This window comes from Fundulus heteroclitus, chromosome 14, assembly GCF_011125445.2.
Source record: "Fundulus heteroclitus isolate FHET01 chromosome 14, MU-UCD_Fhet_4.1, whole genome shotgun sequence".
Taxonomy (NCBI): domain Eukaryota; kingdom Metazoa; phylum Chordata; class Actinopteri; order Cyprinodontiformes; family Fundulidae; genus Fundulus; species Fundulus heteroclitus.
In genome coordinates, this window is record NC_046374.1 from 32,898,160 (window position 1) to 32,918,276 (window position 20,117).

At 40.8% G+C, this 20,117-nt stretch overlaps 2 protein-coding genes and 1 long non-coding RNA gene across 3 annotated transcripts in view; 1 reads left to right on the plus strand and 2 right to left on the minus strand.

Moving 5' to 3' along the window:
- LOC118565834 overlaps positions 1-20,117 on the minus strand; it is a 74,107-nt gene that overhangs the window by 20,537 nt on the left and 33,453 nt on the right. The window lies entirely within an intron of this gene.
- LOC110368073 lies at positions 17-9,109 on the plus strand. The gene is made up of 4 exons (XR_004932654.1): positions 17-132; positions 4,452-4,524; positions 7,677-8,030; positions 9,000-9,109. It is a non-coding gene; the product is annotated as an uncharacterized LOC110368073 (long non-coding RNA).
- Positions 17,059-19,323, minus strand: LOC118565805. The gene is made up of 5 exons (XM_036146819.1): positions 18,931-19,323; positions 18,301-18,356; positions 17,691-18,053; positions 17,459-17,550; positions 17,059-17,307 (listed from the first exon to the last, which is right to left on the minus strand). The coding sequence occupies exons 1-5, from the start codon at positions 18,963-18,965 to the stop codon at positions 17,059-17,061; spliced, it is 795 nt and encodes a 264-aa protein (XP_036002712.1). The 5' UTR covers positions 18,966-19,323.

Below are 20,117 nucleotides of genomic sequence, written 5' to 3' on the forward strand. Positions count from 1 at the left end.
GTGTGGCTGTGGTAGAGGGAGCTCAGTGCTAAGGCGTTTCTTTGGGTTTCATGAATCACTGATCTATTCAGCCGCTTGGACACATACCTTCCGTTTCTTCTGGGTTCTGGGGCCCCTGTTAAAGTGTTAAAGGTAAGCTCTGTGGATCAGTGACGGACTGGGACTAAAAAACGGCCCTGGCATTTTCACCAACCGAGCGGGGGGGGGGGGGGTTGAGACTACGACAAGTTTTGCGCCGAGCGGGGGGACGACAAGTTTTGCCCGGAAGCGGCCGCCTCGCCAAGACAGCGCTGCGGGAAACCCTGCATTTGGGTTTTTAGTGGGCCGAGAGATAATGTAGGCCTACAATTAACGGTGAAAGGGGCCGCGCACATCCGACGACCAGGCCGCCTTGTGTTTAACAGGTGTTATGCCGAAAAGTGCATCCCTGCCGAGATTTGCATCCCCTGTCGCGGGAGCGCGCATCGCTCTGTACAGCTGAATATCGACGAAGAAAACAGATGAAAATGTGACCAACGGAGTTACTTGTTCTTATATTAGTGATATCAAAACGTTTGAATATACCTCTTGTGTGAAAAAACGGTGTTTATTTGGCAGATTCGTTTACAAAAGTACAGGTGTAATGAACAACATTAAATCCAAAGTTTTTATCTGAGGTACGGCTGATTTATTTGTTGTGGTCTCTCTCGTCATTCACATACAACAATAAACCGTGAGAACCGACGTGAGTTTTGAAACTGCAAAGCTTTGTCTTAAACGGAAGATCAGACTGCTTCTACAGTAAACAGCACAGCGTTCATAGACCAGTGTGATGCATTCGCGACTGTCAGAAAGCTATGGTGCATTCAGGAGCATGGGACATTTCAAATTTACAAGGAAAGAGGCATAAAACGGAAAATAACTTAACTCATACAATAATGTATTTTTCCAGAAAATAGCGTGACCTTTCTAACAATGCTGAATGCTCTATACTTGTATTTATGATATTGTTTTTGAATATGCACATCTGCCAGCTTTTTATTCTGAAAATTCTATAGTATTACAGCAGCAAATTATCAACGTTTTTCAAAAGCCTGTTTAAAAGTTCCAAATGGGGCTGCAGATCATACAGCAACAATTGCCCTGTCATTATTTTAAAGGGCAGAATTTGCATTTGCTGACCTTTATCCTTTAACTACAGATGGATATACAGGAATAAAGTCATACAAGTGCCAAACCCTCATAGATAGCAGGGGGTGCGTTTTTTTGGCAAATGGCTGCCGAAAAATGCACCCCCTTGGCATTTAATCTAAAAATTGTCCCAGAATCATGAAATTCATACTGGTAGCTCAGAACACACGTGTAAACATGTAGGAAATGTTAAATCAGCAACAAGTGTATATTTAAGCAAAATAGCATGGGGGTGCGTTTTTTGGCAAAGGCCTGCCGGAAAATGCACCCCCTATGTTTTTAATCTAAAAATTGTCCCAGAATCATGAAATTCATACTGGTAGCTCAGAACACACGTGTAAACATGTTGGAAATGTTAAATCAGCTGCAAGTGTAAATTTAAGCAAAATAGCAGGGGGGTGCGTTTTTTGGCAAATGGCTGCCGGAAAATGCACCCCCTATGTTTTTAATCTATGCGCTAATGAGGTATGGCTGTGCAGTCGAGCAGACGCCTCGTTGGACAGTGTTTTCCTGTTATTATAAGGGCTTTGGATAGGTTGTAGAAGCTCCTTTCGCCGGCGTTGCATCCGTAGGTCTTTTGGGGTGTGCCTTGCAGTCTGAAATTTGTGCCCATTTTTACACAGGAACGCGTTTCCATCTAAACCATTCTGCTGTAGCTCTGGCAGCTTTTTTAGTGTTGTCATCTCGCTGGAAGGTAAACCTCCGCCCCATTCTTCAGCAGCCTCCAACAGGTTTTCTTCCAGGACTGTCCTGTATTTAATTTAAATTAATCCACTTCACCATCTACTGACCTTGCTTGTCCCTGCTGAAGAAAAGTATCCCCACAGCGTGATGGCTGTGGGGATACAAGATGTGTTTTTTTTTTGCCAAATGGTCTTTGGCATTTGTAACATTTGTAACATTTATAGGCTTCTCAGCTAGTGGTTTTCATTTGCTGGATCTCTGCAGTTCCTCCAGAAGTTACCATGGGCCTCTTGGCTGCTTTTCTAATAAATGCTCTCCTACCTTGATCTGCAAGTTTGGTTTGATGGCCATATCCTAGGAGGTTTTCAGTTGTGCAATACTCATTTTCTGTCCACCTTTATTTGCCACGTCAGTCTGCTGTATGACATAATATTCCATTAAAATACAGTTTGCATTTCATAAAATGTGATTGTATGAGGGAGCATCAATACTTTTGCAAGGCGCTATAGGTCTGTTTTGGTTTTGTCTTTCATATCTCTGTTGACATGCGCATCTCTGCCATTTTTCATGTCCTTGTTCGTGCCTTATCCTTAGATTTCTCTTTTTTTTTTTTTATTAATCTGGATGGGGCCATAGGGCCCTTTAGTTTTCAACGCTTTGATCCATTTGCTTTAAGCAGTGCTCGTTTTCAATGAGATGGTGAGGAAATGCCACAAAGTAGAGCCTTTCTTTATACCAGACGGACAGCTGCTGTCATCCAGTTAAAAAACGCTTTGAGCTCAGACATGTCTATCAGAGTGTGCAGGTACAATCGTGTAGGAAAATTAGTTTTCTATGTAAAAACCAGTACTACTAAAGTCCATCCTGCAACTCTTGGATGCATTTCTCCACCCGTCTGGCCTTAGGTTCCCCCGGTAGAAACTAAGCACAATCATCCTTGTTGAGTTGCCTAACAAGCAACAACAACAAAAAGTCTCACCTTTAGGATGAGACTTTTCAAGATGAGACTAATATAAGAACAAGTAACTCCGTTGGTCACATTTTCATCTGTTTTCTTCGTCGATATTCAGCTGTACAGAGCGATGCGCGCTCCCGCGACAGGGGATGCAAATCTCGGCAGGGATGCACTTTTCGGCATAACACCGGCCCAAACGGCCCACAAGGGCCCGCGGCCCTTCTGGCATCTGCCCAAATGCTAGACCGTCCAGTCCGTCACTGCTGTGGATTTACTGGTAAAAACTGATATCACCTGCGACCCAGCGCGAAAAAGGGAAAAGCGGTAGAGTAGATGAAACCGATGTTGGAGAAAACCATTCTGCGTTACTCTGAATTTAGTTAGTTCCTGAAGTTCTTTCTAATTTGGCTTGTTTATAAAATGTAGACTACTCTATATTATCAATCAATAATACTATTTATTGATATTAATTTTGCTTCTGTAAGTTTTTTTTTTCGTTTTACCGGAGCATAAGAAGCAGGGAGAAAAAACAAATTCTAACAGGTTAAATACAGGGAAAAGCAAGATTCAAGTTTCGGACATTGGACTTCTTTTGGCTTCGTACGAAATCGTTGATATGTCACCTGGTTTCTGACGCCTCTACCAGGAAAACGCTGTTATGCAAAGTGTTATTTAAATTGCGAAAAAATTCTGCTGTGGTAAAATCATCTAACATTTTCAGCTGCATTTTAAATACCTTTATTCCGTGTTTGTTTTTATGTTTTGCATGTTTTTTTTTTTTTTTTTTTTTTACTGACACAGTTGAGGCTTATTTTCTCCACCGTCTACAGCATCAGCTCCCTGAAAACAGGCCACCTGCCTGGACGGACAGCCTGCTCAGCCAGACTCAGTTTCGCTTTCAGACTCTAACCCAAACCTCACCCATATTTCACAGAGGCTAAAGTTAGTCTGGCTGGCCAGGCTACCCTTTGAAATCTGCTAGGCTGGCTAAACTAACTGTGACCAGTGTTGTTGGGACGTGCAGGATTGCAGCTATAACTGTTTCTGTGCTGGAAGAACTGAGCTATAACTGAGTAATTCGCTATTACAGCAAAGTTAGGATAATTATTGTAAACGCAGCAGTGGCTAAATCTGCTGTTGAAGAAGGTATACGCTCTGTGTTGCTCTCATGTCTGTTAACAATCCACGATAATAATAAAAAAAAGCAACAATGTGCAGTTAGATGGGTTATTATGCAATGTGTTGTTGCATTAAAGTATTTTGGTGTAGGCCTAGTCCAGAACTCGGTTTATTGCAGAATTCAAAATGAAAAAGCTTCCCAGTTTCCGGCTGCTTACATATATTTTCAAACTATTTTATATTAATGGACATCTTTATTATTTTCTCTTTTGAAAGTTTTCTACTGGGATTGCCTGCTACTTTTATCTCTGAGATAAACTTATAATTAAGTTCAGCTGATCTGATCAGTGGGAAGCTCTTTCATGAAAGATAATGTTATTACATTTTACAATCTTCCAATTTTTTCTAAACAGCATATTTGAGGATTATGAAACTGGTCTGCAAATAAACTATGTATTAACATTTGATTACATAAATATTCACATTAGGTCTGAGCCTGATGTACATTATTTATTTTGCCCAGGGTTGAGCCATGCTAAACTGGACCACATCCCTCTTAATGGTTCTGGCTCGGCTCCTGAGTTCTCCTGCACTGGGTGAGGATCTGAGTTACAAGCAAACGAGCTCTGAAATAATAATAATAATTATTATTGTTACTATTGTTGTTACTAAATAATATATTATCTGAAAATATTACTGTATGTTATAAACAGAACCTCAAAGGACAGAGATTTAGGTTCTGTTTATACTTTTTTACAGGCAGATGCTGCTGAAATTGGTTTCACTCACATTAGTGCTGAATAAGGAAAGAGGAACTGTTCATGGGAAAAAATTACACTCTTAATTTGCAGCTCTGACATCATTAGATCGCTTTTCCCAAATTATAAGGCGCATTACATATTCTATTCCTAAGTGTGTAACATCAATCTGTCCCTCCAGTAGGGTGACCAGACGACCCCGATTTTCGGGGAAAGACCCAGTTTTGGATGACCTGACCCCGGAATGTCCCCGATTTCAATGTATCATGATGGAGTAAAAAGATTTAGCGCAACAAGAGGTATTTACCCGGTCTCCCAGTTCTGCCGAATGCACCGCCCCCACTCCGTCGGCTTGGAGTTCAGACAAAACAACCCGACCCCTAGGCAGAGATTCTGCGCTTAAGAAAATCAGAGACATCCCCAGTTTTCATTCGAGAAATCAAATCTGGTCACCCTACACCGTTCTCTTTTGAGATGGAGAGCTATCCACTTCTGCCGGTATGACAGAGTAGTTGGACTACACCGCACTGTTTCTAAAATACGGCCAAAATAAACACAACTTTTCTATTGAATTAACTCACTAGGTTTATTTTGCTAGCGCGTACCCCAGGCACTGGCATGAATGCTCGTCTAGTTTAGACATCACAGTCCGGCAGTCTAGTAGACAGCTCAGTGGTCCTCAGGTAGTGACACTCTACTGTAATGCTCCGAATATCCATTGAGCGGAGCCCCTTGGTTGCTAACCAAAGTCGGACTTACACATTTTAACAGATTTTTGAACGCATTGTACCACATAAAATCGGTCAATATGCACAACTGTAATCATATATAAGGCACACCATCAATTTTTGAGAACTTTTTGACAGTTTAAGTATGCCTTATAGTCCAAAAAATATGGTATTTACTGCCAATGTTTGGTGAGAACTGTTGATCTGAGTTGTGAAATTAACTTTTACCTGAAACTTCATGAGAAAGTGATTCACAGAGATACCCGAGTGGAAAAAAAATTATCTATAATGTTTAGGGCTGCAACAACGAATAGATAATTAAAAGCATTGGCAATAAATTTCTTTATTGATTTGTCGTGTCGTGCCATTCATCCATCACTTGCCATGTTGTGGATGAATTTGAGTGCTTGCAGGCTGCAGCTGAACGGAGTCAGGCAGAGGCACAGTGGAGGTGATACATAAAAAGGAAAATGCACAAGCAGCCGTGAACCAGCTGATATCCCTCCACTTCTCCGCATACACACATACTCCATGACAGAGAGACGAAGATGAACAAATGAACCGCCTCTGCCGGAAGGACAGAGTAGTTGATCTGCTGTTTCTAACATGAAGGCAAAATAAACTTCATTGTTATACTAAATTAACTTACCTGCTTTCCAGCAGAAAACCGCAACCTCCACATCTGTTTCAAATCCCTGCTCCCTCATGAATTATCTCCACCTGGTAATAATAGCTGCACCAATATAAATGTTTTCTCCTAGTTATTATTTTTTTATTGGTTTCTTTGTCTTCTCTCTCGCTGGGCAAAGAATATGGCTGGTTCTCCATTTCAACAGATAATGGCAAGTAGAATGATATACTGTCGTCTTTGCTTGTTTATACTTCATCTACAGCACGTCCTTACATAGGAAAAATGTCTATGGCTGACAGTTTGTACCCTTTCGGCTACTGAAAAGGGAAATGGCGGAGCAACGTGTCACCTCCCAGTAGGTGCACCGACACCAATGTTTTTATAAACAAAAAATTCTAAGTTATGAGAACACTTTAATTTTGATGTGATGTTATTAGACTTGGGCGGAATATGTATTTATAAAAGCAGTAGCTACTTGATTTTTTTTAATTAAAAGCGAAATTAGTTACACACTGTTCTTTTAAGGTTAAACATAAGAAAAGCTCTACCATCACATCCTTTTTTTGTCTGTTGGGTTTCACTTAGACACATAGTCAATGCCTCCCCTCTTTTTTTAGGGAGGGGGGTGTTGAATGAGTGTGGTGTGAGAATAGAGTACATCCTTGATCCTCTATCAAATAAACCCATATCACTCATGTATTGACTTGACAGCAGTTCTCTGCCGTTAACATGTTTTGTTTTTTTTACAGCAGCAGCATTGTTTCTTTTCCCTGGATGATGTCACAGCTAACAGAATGCCAGAGCAGGTGTACTATGAAGAAAAAGAAATGACAGCGAACAAAAAGCTGAAATGACAACGAGCAATGCAAATTGGAGAACAATAGGAGAACTCAGCAGTGAGAGAAATAGACCCTCCAACAGCCTAAGCCTATAGCAGCATAACTATAGAGATAGCTCAGGGTAACCTAAGCCAATAATTAGAAGATTTATCAAAGAGGAAAGTTTTAAGCCTAATCTTAAAAGTAGATAGGGTGTCTGCCTCATGGCCTCCATTATCTGAGGCCATGAGAATATCATTAGTAACCTTTACCAGAGCTGTTTCAATGTCATGATGAGCTCTGAAGCCTGACTGAAACTCCTCAAGTAGATCATTACTTTGTAAATGTTCACATGGTTGATTAGCAACTACTTTCTCACAAAGAAAAGAAAATTAGATATAGGTCTGTAATTTAATAACTTATCTTGATCAAGAGATGTTTTTTTAAGTAAAGGTTTAATAACAGCTTTGAAAAAACGGTGGTAAAAATCCATTTACTAAGGATATATTAATCATGTTTAAATTAGGAGCATTGATCAAAGGGAATATCTCCTTAAATAACCATGATTGGTTAAAACCAAACTTTGCTAGGTGTGCACTAGGCTTCACTCATTGAACTTGGAGAGTTGTGCTCCTTTTCCCAAACGGATTCGATCGGAGCAGTCCCAGGTTGATGTGTATAACGTAGAGTGACAAACATTATCGATCTGGCTGACCAGGTTACTAATACCTACTTTCTGAGGACTTGATCTACCGGTGATCCACCAGCCTTGTGTTGAGATTCCTTGCCTTTGTCTCTTTCTGAATCCTGCAGGGAAACCTCTGCCTACTGAGAAAGAAACTCCAGATGTCTACCAGGCAGAAGAACACTCCAATGTCACATTGACATGGCTCCTTCCTGTAAATACCACGGCCAACTCGCTGTACATGGATCTGATGACCCTGGAGCCACTGAGGAGTATTTATCTGTATGACAGCAGATTTAAAACTGAGCCGTACATAAATGATCAGTTCAAAGATCGACTACAGTGTAATCGACAGCAGGTCAGGAATGGACAAATCCAATGTTACCTAAAGGACCTCAGGCTCAACGATACAGGAAGCTATCAGTTGATCGTTAGAGCTGATGGAAAAGGTGCCCTGAGAAGAAATCAACTGATAGTAACAGGTAAGCTGAATTTGGACAATCTTCACAATATAGCAGACAACAGCAATTTAAACTTGCATGAGTTCAGTCCTCAAAACACAAGAAGGTCCTAAAATATTTTTTTACATAAAGAATCTACTGCTGACATCATCAGCTAATCAGATTATTTAGCACATATTAAAAACCAGTGATGGGTTGTAGATGATTGGTGAAAAGAGAAAAGCCACCACTAAACAGAGGGGGGAAGGATTGTGCTTCCAACTTCCCAGTGTTTACAACCCCTGGTTCTGGATGATCAGGCGAGGTTGTTCAATGAGGAAAGGTCTAAGTTCTCTCTATGTTGTCTCCAACATTCTGATGGAGAAGACTAAGCCCTGTCCTGTAAACAAACAATCAGCAGCAAACGTATTGACATGTTTTCCTCTGGTGATTTTGTTATAATTATCATGAGATTGTTTCACCTATTTATTATCATGTAATAAATAAATCACCCCCTACATCAGCTTTTTATGTGGCGCATTCACATAGCATAACTGCAGCCTGAGATTTGCATAAATGTTCATATCTGACATCTCTGTTGCTTATTGCGCATGTGAGCAGCTGTGTAATATAAGCAGTTCAGCCAACAGCCCCTTATAAGCGTCTCTGGGCTCTTTTTATCTTAAAGTCATTGGTAGATTTTGTCAGTCACTGTTTCTGGGCTCATTTTTTAATGTGCACTTGATTACTTGGGCTTGTTTTGTTTCTGTAACAGAACCCCTTTTCCTGTCACACTATGCAACAAGAGCTAGAGCTCACATTAACACTGCATTTTACAGATTACAAATTACTGACATGGCACAGCCACACAGGATAAAAACACAGAGAATCTCTGTAATAATTGCTAATCACATGTAGTCCCTAGATAAAACTAATCCTGTGCGATAAATAAAGCAACATATTTTTGCAGAAAACCACAGGAATTGACTGTTTCTTGTTTTATGTTCACAGCCTCTAAACCTCAGATCTCAGGGGATCTCCAAAGCCAAAATAACAGGGACCGTTTGGAGTTGATGTTATTTTTTGTTTATTTTTGGTAATAAAGGATTTATTCTCCTAAATGTGACTCATTGAAATTTGTACATTTGCACCTTGTTAAACACACCTACCTCACATTATTATGTTTTTGTCAAAACATCACTTGTTTTGATTGGGGTTTTCTTTGGTACCCTAAATAAGACAGTTCACTATTATGTCCTTTATTAAACAAGATGACTCCAGGCTTAAATATAACTGGTGATCAGGGGCTAATTCAGTTTTAGACATTGTGATGTGACGATTTACTAAAGAATATTTGTCAAAATGAACCACATCAATCACTTTATTAATATAAAAGTATTAGCCTTTTTATGTGGATGTAAAGCATTAAAAGTAGTTAACTGTAGCAAAACAGTTAGGTTCTGAGGTCTGATTTAGAGCTCATTCAGTTGTTGGACTCCCTTTGAACATAAGACAAAATCCCAGCATAGCTCCCAGTTTATCATGTTACCAGTTTGAATAGAAAGTAAAAATGTCCAATGGTGCCATAAAAGTCTAGAGTATCCAATCATAAACTGTGACCACCTCTATCTCTAGATCAGTTGTGTCCAAAGTCAGTCCTCAAGGCCTGGTGTCTTCATGTTTTAGGTCTCCTGTCATTACATCTGAACCTAAAGACTGCTTGATTAGTTGGCCTCTTTTACATTAAACCTTTAGCACGGTTATTCAAATGGTGCACAATGGTACATCAAAAGCACCGCACAATCAACATTCATTCTTTATTTTATTTAGATTAAGAAAAGAAACATCTTCATGTAGGCTACGCTCTGAAAACCACAGCAGAGTAGCCATATTGCACATTGTGCCTTCTAACTCGTGGACATTTTGGTTAACAGGACAGCAGACCTGCAGCTTCTGTGGGTGACCTTTTTATCAGTAGGGTGACAAATCAGTTTTTCTGTAGTGAATGAATAAAGCTTATTCCCATAGTTTAACTACAGTATGTTGAACGGATAATGAAAGACAGTGTTAACAGAAAGAGAAATACAAAGAGCTGCACTTAGTGGCTTTATTGGGAGGGAAGGGTTAGAAAAAACATTATTTTAACCCTGCCAGTTTCCCTGATTATAAGAATGAAGAATCTATATTGTCAGGCTAAAAGTGAATCTTTATCGTCAGGGTAAAAGTGTGCAAATAGTCCTTAGCACACGATAAGACTTATGTCCAAGTCAAAATATACATTGCAGTCAATTCACAGATGATGAAAATTACTGTGCAACTGCATGAATGTATCAGACAAACACTCCCTGAAAAGTTAAAGTGTGCAAATACTCATCAAAAAAGATTTAAATGTTAAAGTTGATTGACGCTCAAGACAAAAAAACAGATAACGGGCAGTCTAAAGGATGATATCAAAAATCCGGTGCAATTACAGGAATGTATTAGACAGCATTCCCAGTAAAGGGAAAGTGTGCAAATAGTCATAAGCAAAAATTTGACTCTTCAGTTAAAGAACATGGACGTCCAAACAAACACTCCCCAAGGAGCTAAAAATGTGCAAATAGATATTACCATGTGAGAGATTGTGTAAATAATTTTCAATCAGATCAAGAAGCTGTGGAAACCGTAGCATGTTTGAAAACTTGTACGGTAACAGCCTATAAACTGGGCTGGTTGATGAGTTTCTCAGCAGGAGGCGCTTGTCCCCACAGCTTTTTGACAGAGGTAGGTTTTTATAAGTCTATTAGTTTTGGATGTAACGTTCCTGAATCATTTCCCTAATGATTTGGGTCAAACAGTGTTGCCTGAATGGATGGGATCTGTGGCAAAACGTCTGGCCGTTTCCTGAACACATGCAGGCATAAATGGAACTTAATGTTTAATGTTGTCCACGCTCTCCACCACCTCCCCCTGTAACCAGAGAGGAGCCTGTTCAGTCCTCCTGGACCTCCTCTAGTCCACTATGACCTCCTTGGTGTCCCCCTGGTGTTGAGGACCAGATTGTTCCTGGAGCTCCACTGTGTGAGATTGTTCACTTCCTCTCTGTAGTGGTTATCTCCGTTGTTGGACATGAGACCAACCACAGTGCTGTCATCCTCAAACTTCACCACCGTGTTTGTGGAGTGGACCGCAGAACAAACCTGGGTGAAAAGGGTGAAGAGAGCTGGGCTGAGGACACAACCCTGTGGAGGTTCTGTGCTGAGGACCAGTGGAGCAGATGTTCCTTATCCTCACCTCTTTGGGTCTGTTGGTGAGGAAGTCACTGATCCAGGAGCAGAGAGGTGTGGATAGTCCCAGCATGTCTGGTGGCACAGTGTTGAAGGCTGAACTGAAGTCCATGAATATCATCCTGAATGAAGTGCTAATGAAACAGCCTCCTCTGTGGAGCGATTCTCCCTGCAGGCAAACTGCAGGCTGACCAGGGTCAGAGCAACAGGAAAGTAGTCGTTTCTTGGGAACGTGCACAATGATGTAGGACTTCAGGCAGGCAGGGACCATGGAGAGATTCAGGGAGAGGTTGAAGATGCCCAGAAACCTCTGCAACTTGGTCATCAGATGATTTTAGCATCCGACCTGAGACCGTGTCTGGACCTGCAGCCTTGTTGATGTTCACCTTCTTTAAGGAGGAGGTCACTTGGTGCAGCTGCAGCATGAGGGCTGATGCTGCACCTCTGGCTGAGGAAGATGTTCAGACCTTCTGCTGCTTGGAGAATCAAAGCATGTGAAGAAGTTGTTTTAAGGTGTCCGGAGTCCTGGGTCATAGCTGAGCTGCTGGTCGCTGTGATTATAATCTGAGAATGACCAGATGAAATCTCCTCCATGCGCTGCTTTTACCTGTGCTTTACCTTCTGGATAGCCTTGTTCTCTTCACTTCTAGCCCTGATGTAGGCCAGTCTGTCCCCTGATCTGAATGGTGCATCATGGGCCTTCAGCAGCGACCGCACTGTGCCGCTTGGTTTCTGGTTAGGAAACATTCTGGTTATCTTCGTGGATAGGACCGCATCAGTGCAGAAGTGAAAATAGCACAGCACAGATGTGAAATTCTCTAGATCAGCACACTCTTTAAACAGCCCCCAGTCTGAGTGTTCAAAACAATCCTGTAGAACTGAGCAGGCCTCTGCAGTCCAAACCTGCAGGGTTCTGATTTGGGGAGCACAGCTTTTAGTTCAACATGATTAAAGTCTCCAGCAATGATCCCTGCTGCCTTTTGATTACTATTCATTTGGCCGCTGATAAAATAGTAGAGTTCCTCCAGGGCTGTTTTGTGTTAGCTCTTGGCTGTGTATAAGTAGTAATAATAATAACTGAACTTAGTTCTCTAATATGTCTGCTCTTTACGCAGAGTGGGTATTTACGATAGTGCTATTTTCAAATGCACCACTCGAAAACCACTTAGTGTGGTTTATGGTTAATTTCTATTGATGTTCAGGTAATCTGCAGTGATTTGCCTGGTGAGCGTGGCTTTGTGGAACAGCTTTCTAAAATAGTGCAAGATGATGGGAAATTTATTCTGAATCAGATTCCCTGTTTTGAAAACTATTGTCTATCAACATGTGGATTAGGGAAAGTTTAAAAAAACATTTCCATTGTAGTAAGTCAACCGTCTCTTCTTCTTTTTTTAAGAATGCTGAATACATATTTCTTACCCTAAATGAATCCTAAACGTAAATGACAGAGAATCTGATCTGTGATCAGAAACATATCAGCACTCTGAGTGTCAGTGAAGGGAAGCCCAGACTCTGGATTCATAGCCTTTCAGTGGGGATCCTGCTGCTCCTGCTAGTGATGGTGCAATAATAGCGCCCCCTACTGCTCTATCAAAGTCAGACAATCCCTCCCTGTTTAGCTGTCTCAGCTTTTCCAGTGCTTATAAACCGAGGGAGATGCTCTACTTGGTGTCAGATGCCCAGTGCGTGATCCAGTTGTTCCTGTCTCCATGGCTCTCCTTCGTGTTTCCTTACTTTTTCTCTGGATCTTTTTTACAGACACAGGTGAGTCTTTTTATTATTGTTATGCCTTTATACAGGCATTCTCACTGAAATGTGAGTTCTCATTTACAGCAAAGACCTGTTAACAATCTGCAGCTCAGGCAGAATCAATTCTTTTTGGTTTCCATGATGGTGCTGAGGTGTCAGAGTCTCAGGATGAACAGTTTTCAGGACGAGTCCAGAGTGACAAAGACGTCCTCAGAGAAGGACGAATCAGACTCCATGTGTCCAGACTGAGGACTGAAGACTCTGGTCTGTATCTGTGTGATGTTCACACTGATGATGGTTCTGGTTCTGGATCCTGTCGACTCAACGTCTCTGGTGGGTTTGGTTGAAGCTTTTTGATCTTCTAGATTGTTTTCATTCTGTTTTTTCTCTGAACAAAAACTGTTTCTTAGTAAAATGTCTGAACTTCTGATTAAAACTGATTGATTTCTTCACAGCAGGGAGCAAACAGCCTGAACCTGAGAGAAAACCTGAAACCACAAACTCTGGTCCAGAGGTTGGACCTAAAATCAGTAAACCTGGTGGAAGAGATGGACTCATTAGTTTTTTTTCTTATTATTATTTGCTGATGCTGTGATTTTTGGGGATTTTTATTAATTTACAAAGTACATCAAACTAATTTTTAATCTGTGAGTCTCCAACATAACGGGCTCCACTAAGCCCAGATATTTAATTAATCCAACATTTCTGCTGTTTCTGGAGCAGCAGCTCCTCCTCTTCATCCTCTTCATCACTGCTGCTTGTTCACCATTCAATACAGAAATGAAGAGGTTCTGATGTGGTTCTGGAGGGAAAACATCAGAACAGAACAAATCAAAGTGAACTGATCCAATCAGCCAGATGTTCCTCATGTTCCAGGATCAGACCTTCAGCTGGAGATGCGCTCAGTTCCTAGATTCACCACCAGGTGGCGCTACAATTCCACAGTTCTATGGTGTCCTACAGTCCAGAGGTGTCCATGAACGCATCGTGCAGCAGAAACTGAGCTGTAACTCTGCTGAGGACCAGAACCGACCAGGAAATAAAAACCTGTCAGAGTCTCTGGACTGAGACCAGAACATCTCACCAAGATGAAGAACCAGGATTGATTCTAGAAAACTGGAGCCCAGCAGTCCTGTTTCATCTGCTGATCTCTGACCTTCATGTTCCTGCAGGTCTGAAATGAAACTAACCTGTTAAATGGATCAAAGCTACAATCAGAACTTCTGTTCTCCATCAGATCGGATCAATAATAAAATCTCTGGATAAAGTGGGAAGTTCTGGTCGTCATCCTGTTAACTTTCTGGATCTCCATTCACATAGAAGCAGCTAATAACTGTTTCTCTCTTGTTTAGATTAAAGTCTGACAAAAGGATCTGATATTAAAATAGATTTTATTCTGGTTCTGACCCAGTTCTGTCATGAATCAGAGACAGGTGGACCCAGTATTCAACCAGACAAGCAGAGGTTAGGTGAAAGAACATTTATTTACAAAAAGCAAAGCCAAAACGGGGATCAAGACAAAAACGGGAAGACTACATCCAATAACCCAAAAATAACAAAAAGCAGTCACTGACAAAACTATTAACAAAAACAGGGGACAGGCTAACTTGGAAATCCAGAGACAAACAGGGTCAGATAAACATGCAAAGAAAGCTGGGGTCGGTTCTTCGTACGTTGCTTAAAACATCCGAGATGAAATGAGACATCCAAGATGATTTCATCCGGCTAATCATGATCCGGCTAATTGGGTTCTTCGAACACACCTGTTGTTTACGATTAGTATCACTGGATTGAGTTATCTGAGACAACTGCGCGTTCATGCGTTTGTTTAAAAGGGGAAATTTATCGATAGTAGAAACAATGATCAGCAACGCTGCTATTGGCTGTTCAGCATGGCCAAAGAACGCCCACAGTTTTTTTTCCCAGCAGAACAAGAGCTTTTAATGGAAGGTTATGCCGAATTTGAGTCAATAATTAAAACACCTCAAAATCTGTTAAAGCCAGGAGAGAGGGCTGGCAAAAAGTAGCAGACAAATTAATGCGTAAATACTGTCCATGGTAGATGTTTCTATCACTTTCTACAGTATGAATTTTTGCATTTTAATAATTTGATATTTACTTTGTTCTTTTATATCAGAGCCTCCACAGGACCCACTAGAACATGGGGACAAGTAAAAGTGAAGTACAAGAATATTCTACAAAATGGTAGCCTTTAATTATTACACTTTATTTTAAAAAGGGACTTGTTATGTCAAGAGATCCAAATTTCAGTGTCATTCCTTAGAGACGGGAAGTAAAGGACACGTGCAAACAGAGATTTTAACAAAAAAAAAATTTATCCATAAAAAATGAAAATCTTCCTTTTCCAAGTCATCCACAGTTTACACGGTAAAACTATTGCTCCGTGGCTAGATAATCCGTCCATAGTTTTTTTCTAAAACAATATACAGCTCGACAGGAAGCAAGCCTTTCAAAGTAAAACTAAACTTCACAATAAAATGGTCTGAACAAATCTTCTTACTGAATAGGATAAAAATAAAAAACAAACCATCATACAAATAACTTAAATATTTTCTATTTATGGCTCCAACACCACTTTTTCCTCTTTAGAAGCCACTGTTAAATGATGTGTTTGTCTGTTTATAACAGCCACCAAGAAAATCTCTCTACAATTACACTGTCGCGCTGCGCTAAAGGATCCTGTCTATTGCGCAATACGCGATTAATTCGAAAAACTCTGCAAATTATTCTTGCACCTTCCGCAACAGGTTGCTGTCATAAAAATGGACATGGATACGGCAGACTTCCCTATCTCCTCCGCTTATACAGCCGTGATCTAATCTTGTTTACATGAAATAAGCCTGCTCTCGAGCAGGTTTAAGCTGGCGCACATGTTGCTATGACAACAAGTGCAGGAAGTCTTTCGAAGAACCAAACGATCCAAGATCATGCCAAATCGTCAACAATGAAATCCTGCTAACTGAGGTAGCGACGTACGAAGAACGGACCCCTGGACTAGACTCACCATTTGGCACCAAAAAACAAACAATGATGTGGCAGATTGCAGGGGGCAGAGGCAGGTATAAGTAAGGCAGTGATCAGGTGAATGGAGTGAAACTAATTACTGGAATGGGTGGAGCTAATCAGGGGAAGGGAAGTGACAGAGTAGTGACTGAGAGGCTGATGGGACAGAAACTAAGATGGACAACTACAGAGCCAAAATAACCATAAAGACCAAACCCAAGACTGAACAGAACACAAGCTATAATAAAAACTAATAAAGGAAACCAGATAACTAAAACAGTAAACAGGCTAAACATGAATCCAACACAATACAAAACAAGAAACAGAAATAAACCCTAAGGCAGGAAAGCCAACATAACCAAAACAACAACATCTACCAGAACCGAATCGTGACCAGTTCAGGTCTGAACATCAGTTTCTTTATCACATCCAGGCACAGAAACAGCAGATCAGTTGATTTACAGCATGGACTTCTGAATAAACAGAGGGAAATATCACAATAATGTAAAACAGCAATAAAGGCTTAATATTTATAATTTAGTTGTCTTGTTTTATCAAAGAGGGAAAAACTTGGATGTTTTCCAGCCTGATTAAAATGATTTGTACTAAAGTTTAGAGTCTGTGAGTCTGTCAACATCTGGATGTTCAGGGAGGTGAGATCCTCACTCAGATGAAGCTGCTGGATGAAGTTTTTAATGAAGCAACAGGAAGAAACACAGCAGCTGATGGCAGTTTAGGAGCAAATCTTCACACAAACAACATTTAAAACAACAGAAGATGAAACATCTGATCAGACAGCAGAGTTACTGACACTAAAATTACAGTAGATTTAAAATTCAAGATAAACTCAACAATACTAAGATATACAAAAAGCTAAAGTGCATTTAAATTAACATTCTTCATAATAGTTCAAGTATCTCAGGGTCCTGTTCAAGAATGACAGCAGAATGGAGCTAGAGATCCTCAGATGGACTGTAATGAATGCGTTGGATCAATGTTTTGTGGTGAAGCATCGTTTGACGTTCCTACCCTCACCTGGTCAGGAAATCTGGGTCATGACTGAAAGAACTAGATCCTGAGATTAGCTTCCTCTGCAGGGTGGCTGGGCTCTCCCGGGTGAGGAGGTCAGCCATCCAGGAGAGACTCGGATAGAGCTGCTGCTCCTCCATACCGAGAGGAGTCAGCTGAGGCGGGTCGGACCTTTGTTCAGAATCCTTCCTGGACACCTCCCTTTGGAGCTGATCCAGGTGTTTCCCACCAGGAGGCTTTCTCCAGAGGAGCTGGAGGAGGTTTCAGGGGAAAGAGAGGATCTGAGCATTTCTCATCAGTTTGCTTCCCCTGTGACCTGGTTCTGCATAAGAGGGAGACCATGAGGAGGACAATGAGGAGGACAATGAGGAAGAGTACTATGCCAATAATACATAAAACCACCAAAGCTGCTGCTGCTGTGATCCAGAAGATCTTTATCCATTTATCTGGTTCTGGAGTCAAAGTTGGTCTCTGAGGTTGAAGCTGATCAGCAGCTGCTGGAAAAATGAAATTATTTATGTTCAAAATTAGATTAGAGGTTTTAACTTTATGATAATGATATTTTTATGTATGAATTTCTCAGCAGTTTAACTGTTCAACTGAACCAGAAAATATTTCTATTATTTCTTCTCACCAGAGACGTTGAGTCGACATCTTCCAGAGTTGAAACCATCATCAGTCTGAACATCACAGTAATACAGACCAGAGTCCTCAGTCCTCAGTCTGGACACATGGAGTCTGATCCGTCCTTCTCTGAGGACGTCTTTGTCACTCTGGACTCGTCCTGAAAACTGTTCATCCTGAGACTCTGACACCTCAACACCATCATGGACCTCATAAAGGACTGATTCTTTCCTAGGAGTTAACAAGCTGCAGTAGATGAACAGAAATCTCCAGGGTCCATCAGGTGTGGTGGTGAAGGTCCACTCCAGAGTGATGCTGTGGTTCTCCTCTGCCTGATAGGAGCTCTGTGTCACATTCACTACAAATGTTGCTGCTGAGGAGACAGAGAGGGAAAGAGAGGAGCAGACACACTGAGAACTGGAACATGGGAGTCTTTAAACTACATCTCTAGAGCTTTCTGTCCCATGATGCTCTCTGTGCTGTCAGAGCTCTGCTTGATGCTCTTCAAGTCAAACTGCTTGATCAGATGCAGCTGGAGGATTGAAGTGTTCCCTTCACTGACAGACTTTTCACTGATTATTGATGGATTTAGACTGAACAAAGAGAAGATGGAAACTGACCACAGAGACATGAGTTGAGGATGATGAGCAGCAGGATCCTGCAGATCATCTTCTCCCTGTGAGAGGAGACAGAGGAGGAGAGTCAGCAACACATCAGCTCCAGCATCACTCCCTCATAACCAAATATTTCTATGTGGAACGCTCCCTTGTTGCTGTAAACTGGAACATATAATGTCGTGTCGTGTAGCTTTTCTTCAACAGTACATCAAGCCTAACATGACATGGAAACAAGGTGGCATTTAAAATGTTAACATATTCCACAATCAATATGTATAAATGTTGTAAAAGTTGCTGAAGCTGATGAATCCACAAAGTCCAGACTCCAAAGACTTCAGCTGGAACTAGTGGTTAGCACCAGAGGAAACTTAGTCATCTGAGACCAAAACATGTTTCTCTCCTTTTTCTGAAACATCTCAGAACACAAGGAGCCAATTTAGGACAGAGACACCTCAATAAAACAGAGACACCAAGGTAGAGACCAGCTAATGAAGGTTAATTAAAAGAAGAATGACATAAAATACAAATAAGCCCCTGTGAGCAGTTCTAAGACAGATGGATGGATTAATAGAAAAAGAGAAAACAGACAGAAGCTCCATTAGAGACCATATAAAGTTACTTTTCTAGTCTCACCTGGAGTCCAGCAGATGTTTCCACTCAGCTCTCATCAAGCAGATTTATGTTGTTTCTTGTAAATGAGAACTTGTTTCTCAATGAGACGCCTGTATAAATAAAGGTTAACTAAATAATTAATTAAACACCTTAAACACACATAGTCTAACTTACAGAATAAAGTGTTGCTTCATTTTAATATTAATGAGGCTGATACTCAGTAAATAATTCAGGTTTATTTTTATAAGTCAGCTGCTGGGTAAGAACCGTGGGGTCATCAGTCTGTTATAATTCATGAGGAGAAAACATCAGGGAGGCAAATCTGGAAATCACTGAAAGATTTGTTTTCTTTCTGTTCAGTTAATTCATCACATTAAAGTCAGAATAAACATGACAGGATTTACATGAACGTGTTTAGGTTCAAAGTGTCTCATCTTTCTGTCCAAGAAGTGCTGCGCTGTCCACAGTAGTGTTGGCAACTTAGCGGCTTTGTTGCTATATTAAGCGACTTTCAGGGCATTCTAGTGGCTTTTTACCCCCCCCCCCCCCCCAAAAAAAAGCGACTAACGACAAATCTAGTGACTTTTCCTGTGTTGTTGGTTATCAGCGACTTGTCATGAAGCAGCAAATAACCTACAGTGTCTATCTAGAGGCAGCAGGGGGCGCTGTCTGCCTCTGACAGACTGCAGCAGCCTCTTTCTGAAGCGGCGCTCAGAGAAAAGTCAGCAGAGAAGACAGAGACCCACTGCGCTCCCTTTTAACTAAATGTTGAAGCTGAAAGCTGCTGGAGATTCTGCCTGGATTACAAAGAAGAATATAAATATAATTTAAATACAGTTTTTAACCTAGTCTCTTTTTCTCCTCTGAAGGTTTTGCAGTAAAATAAGTCCCTGACTTTGATTCACGAACAGCTTGACTCCCTAATTCACCTCCTTCACTGTGTGCCTCTGATAACTGTTGTTTTGGTAAATTTGGTTTATGAGACGATGTATAAAATCATGAATTATTTCATAACAAACTTGTTTTTAATACATTTTTTGTCTTTCCAAAAGCTTCTCTCTCCTACAGCCTAGATCAGAAGTACATGAGCAAATATGCTAATTATGTGTTTATGTGATTTATCACCTAATTAGAAACCCAGCATAGAACAGCTGAAACGTTGAAATGTATAAAACTCAAAACGAGCAAAAAGAAAGGAGCTGTCCTCT

Coding starts and splice junctions, on each gene's coding strand:
- LOC118565805 (XM_036146819.1), bottom strand. CDS start 18,965: ATGAGAGCTGAGTGGAAACATCTGCTGGACTCCAG. Junction 18,357..18,930: donor AAACATCTGCTGGACTCCAG/GTGAGACTAGAA, acceptor CTCCTCTCACAG/GGAGAAGATGATCTGCAGGA. Junction 17,551..17,690: donor ATGTCGACTCAACGTCTCTG/GTGAGAAGAAAT, acceptor TTTTTCCAGCAG/CTGCTGATCAGCTTCAACCT.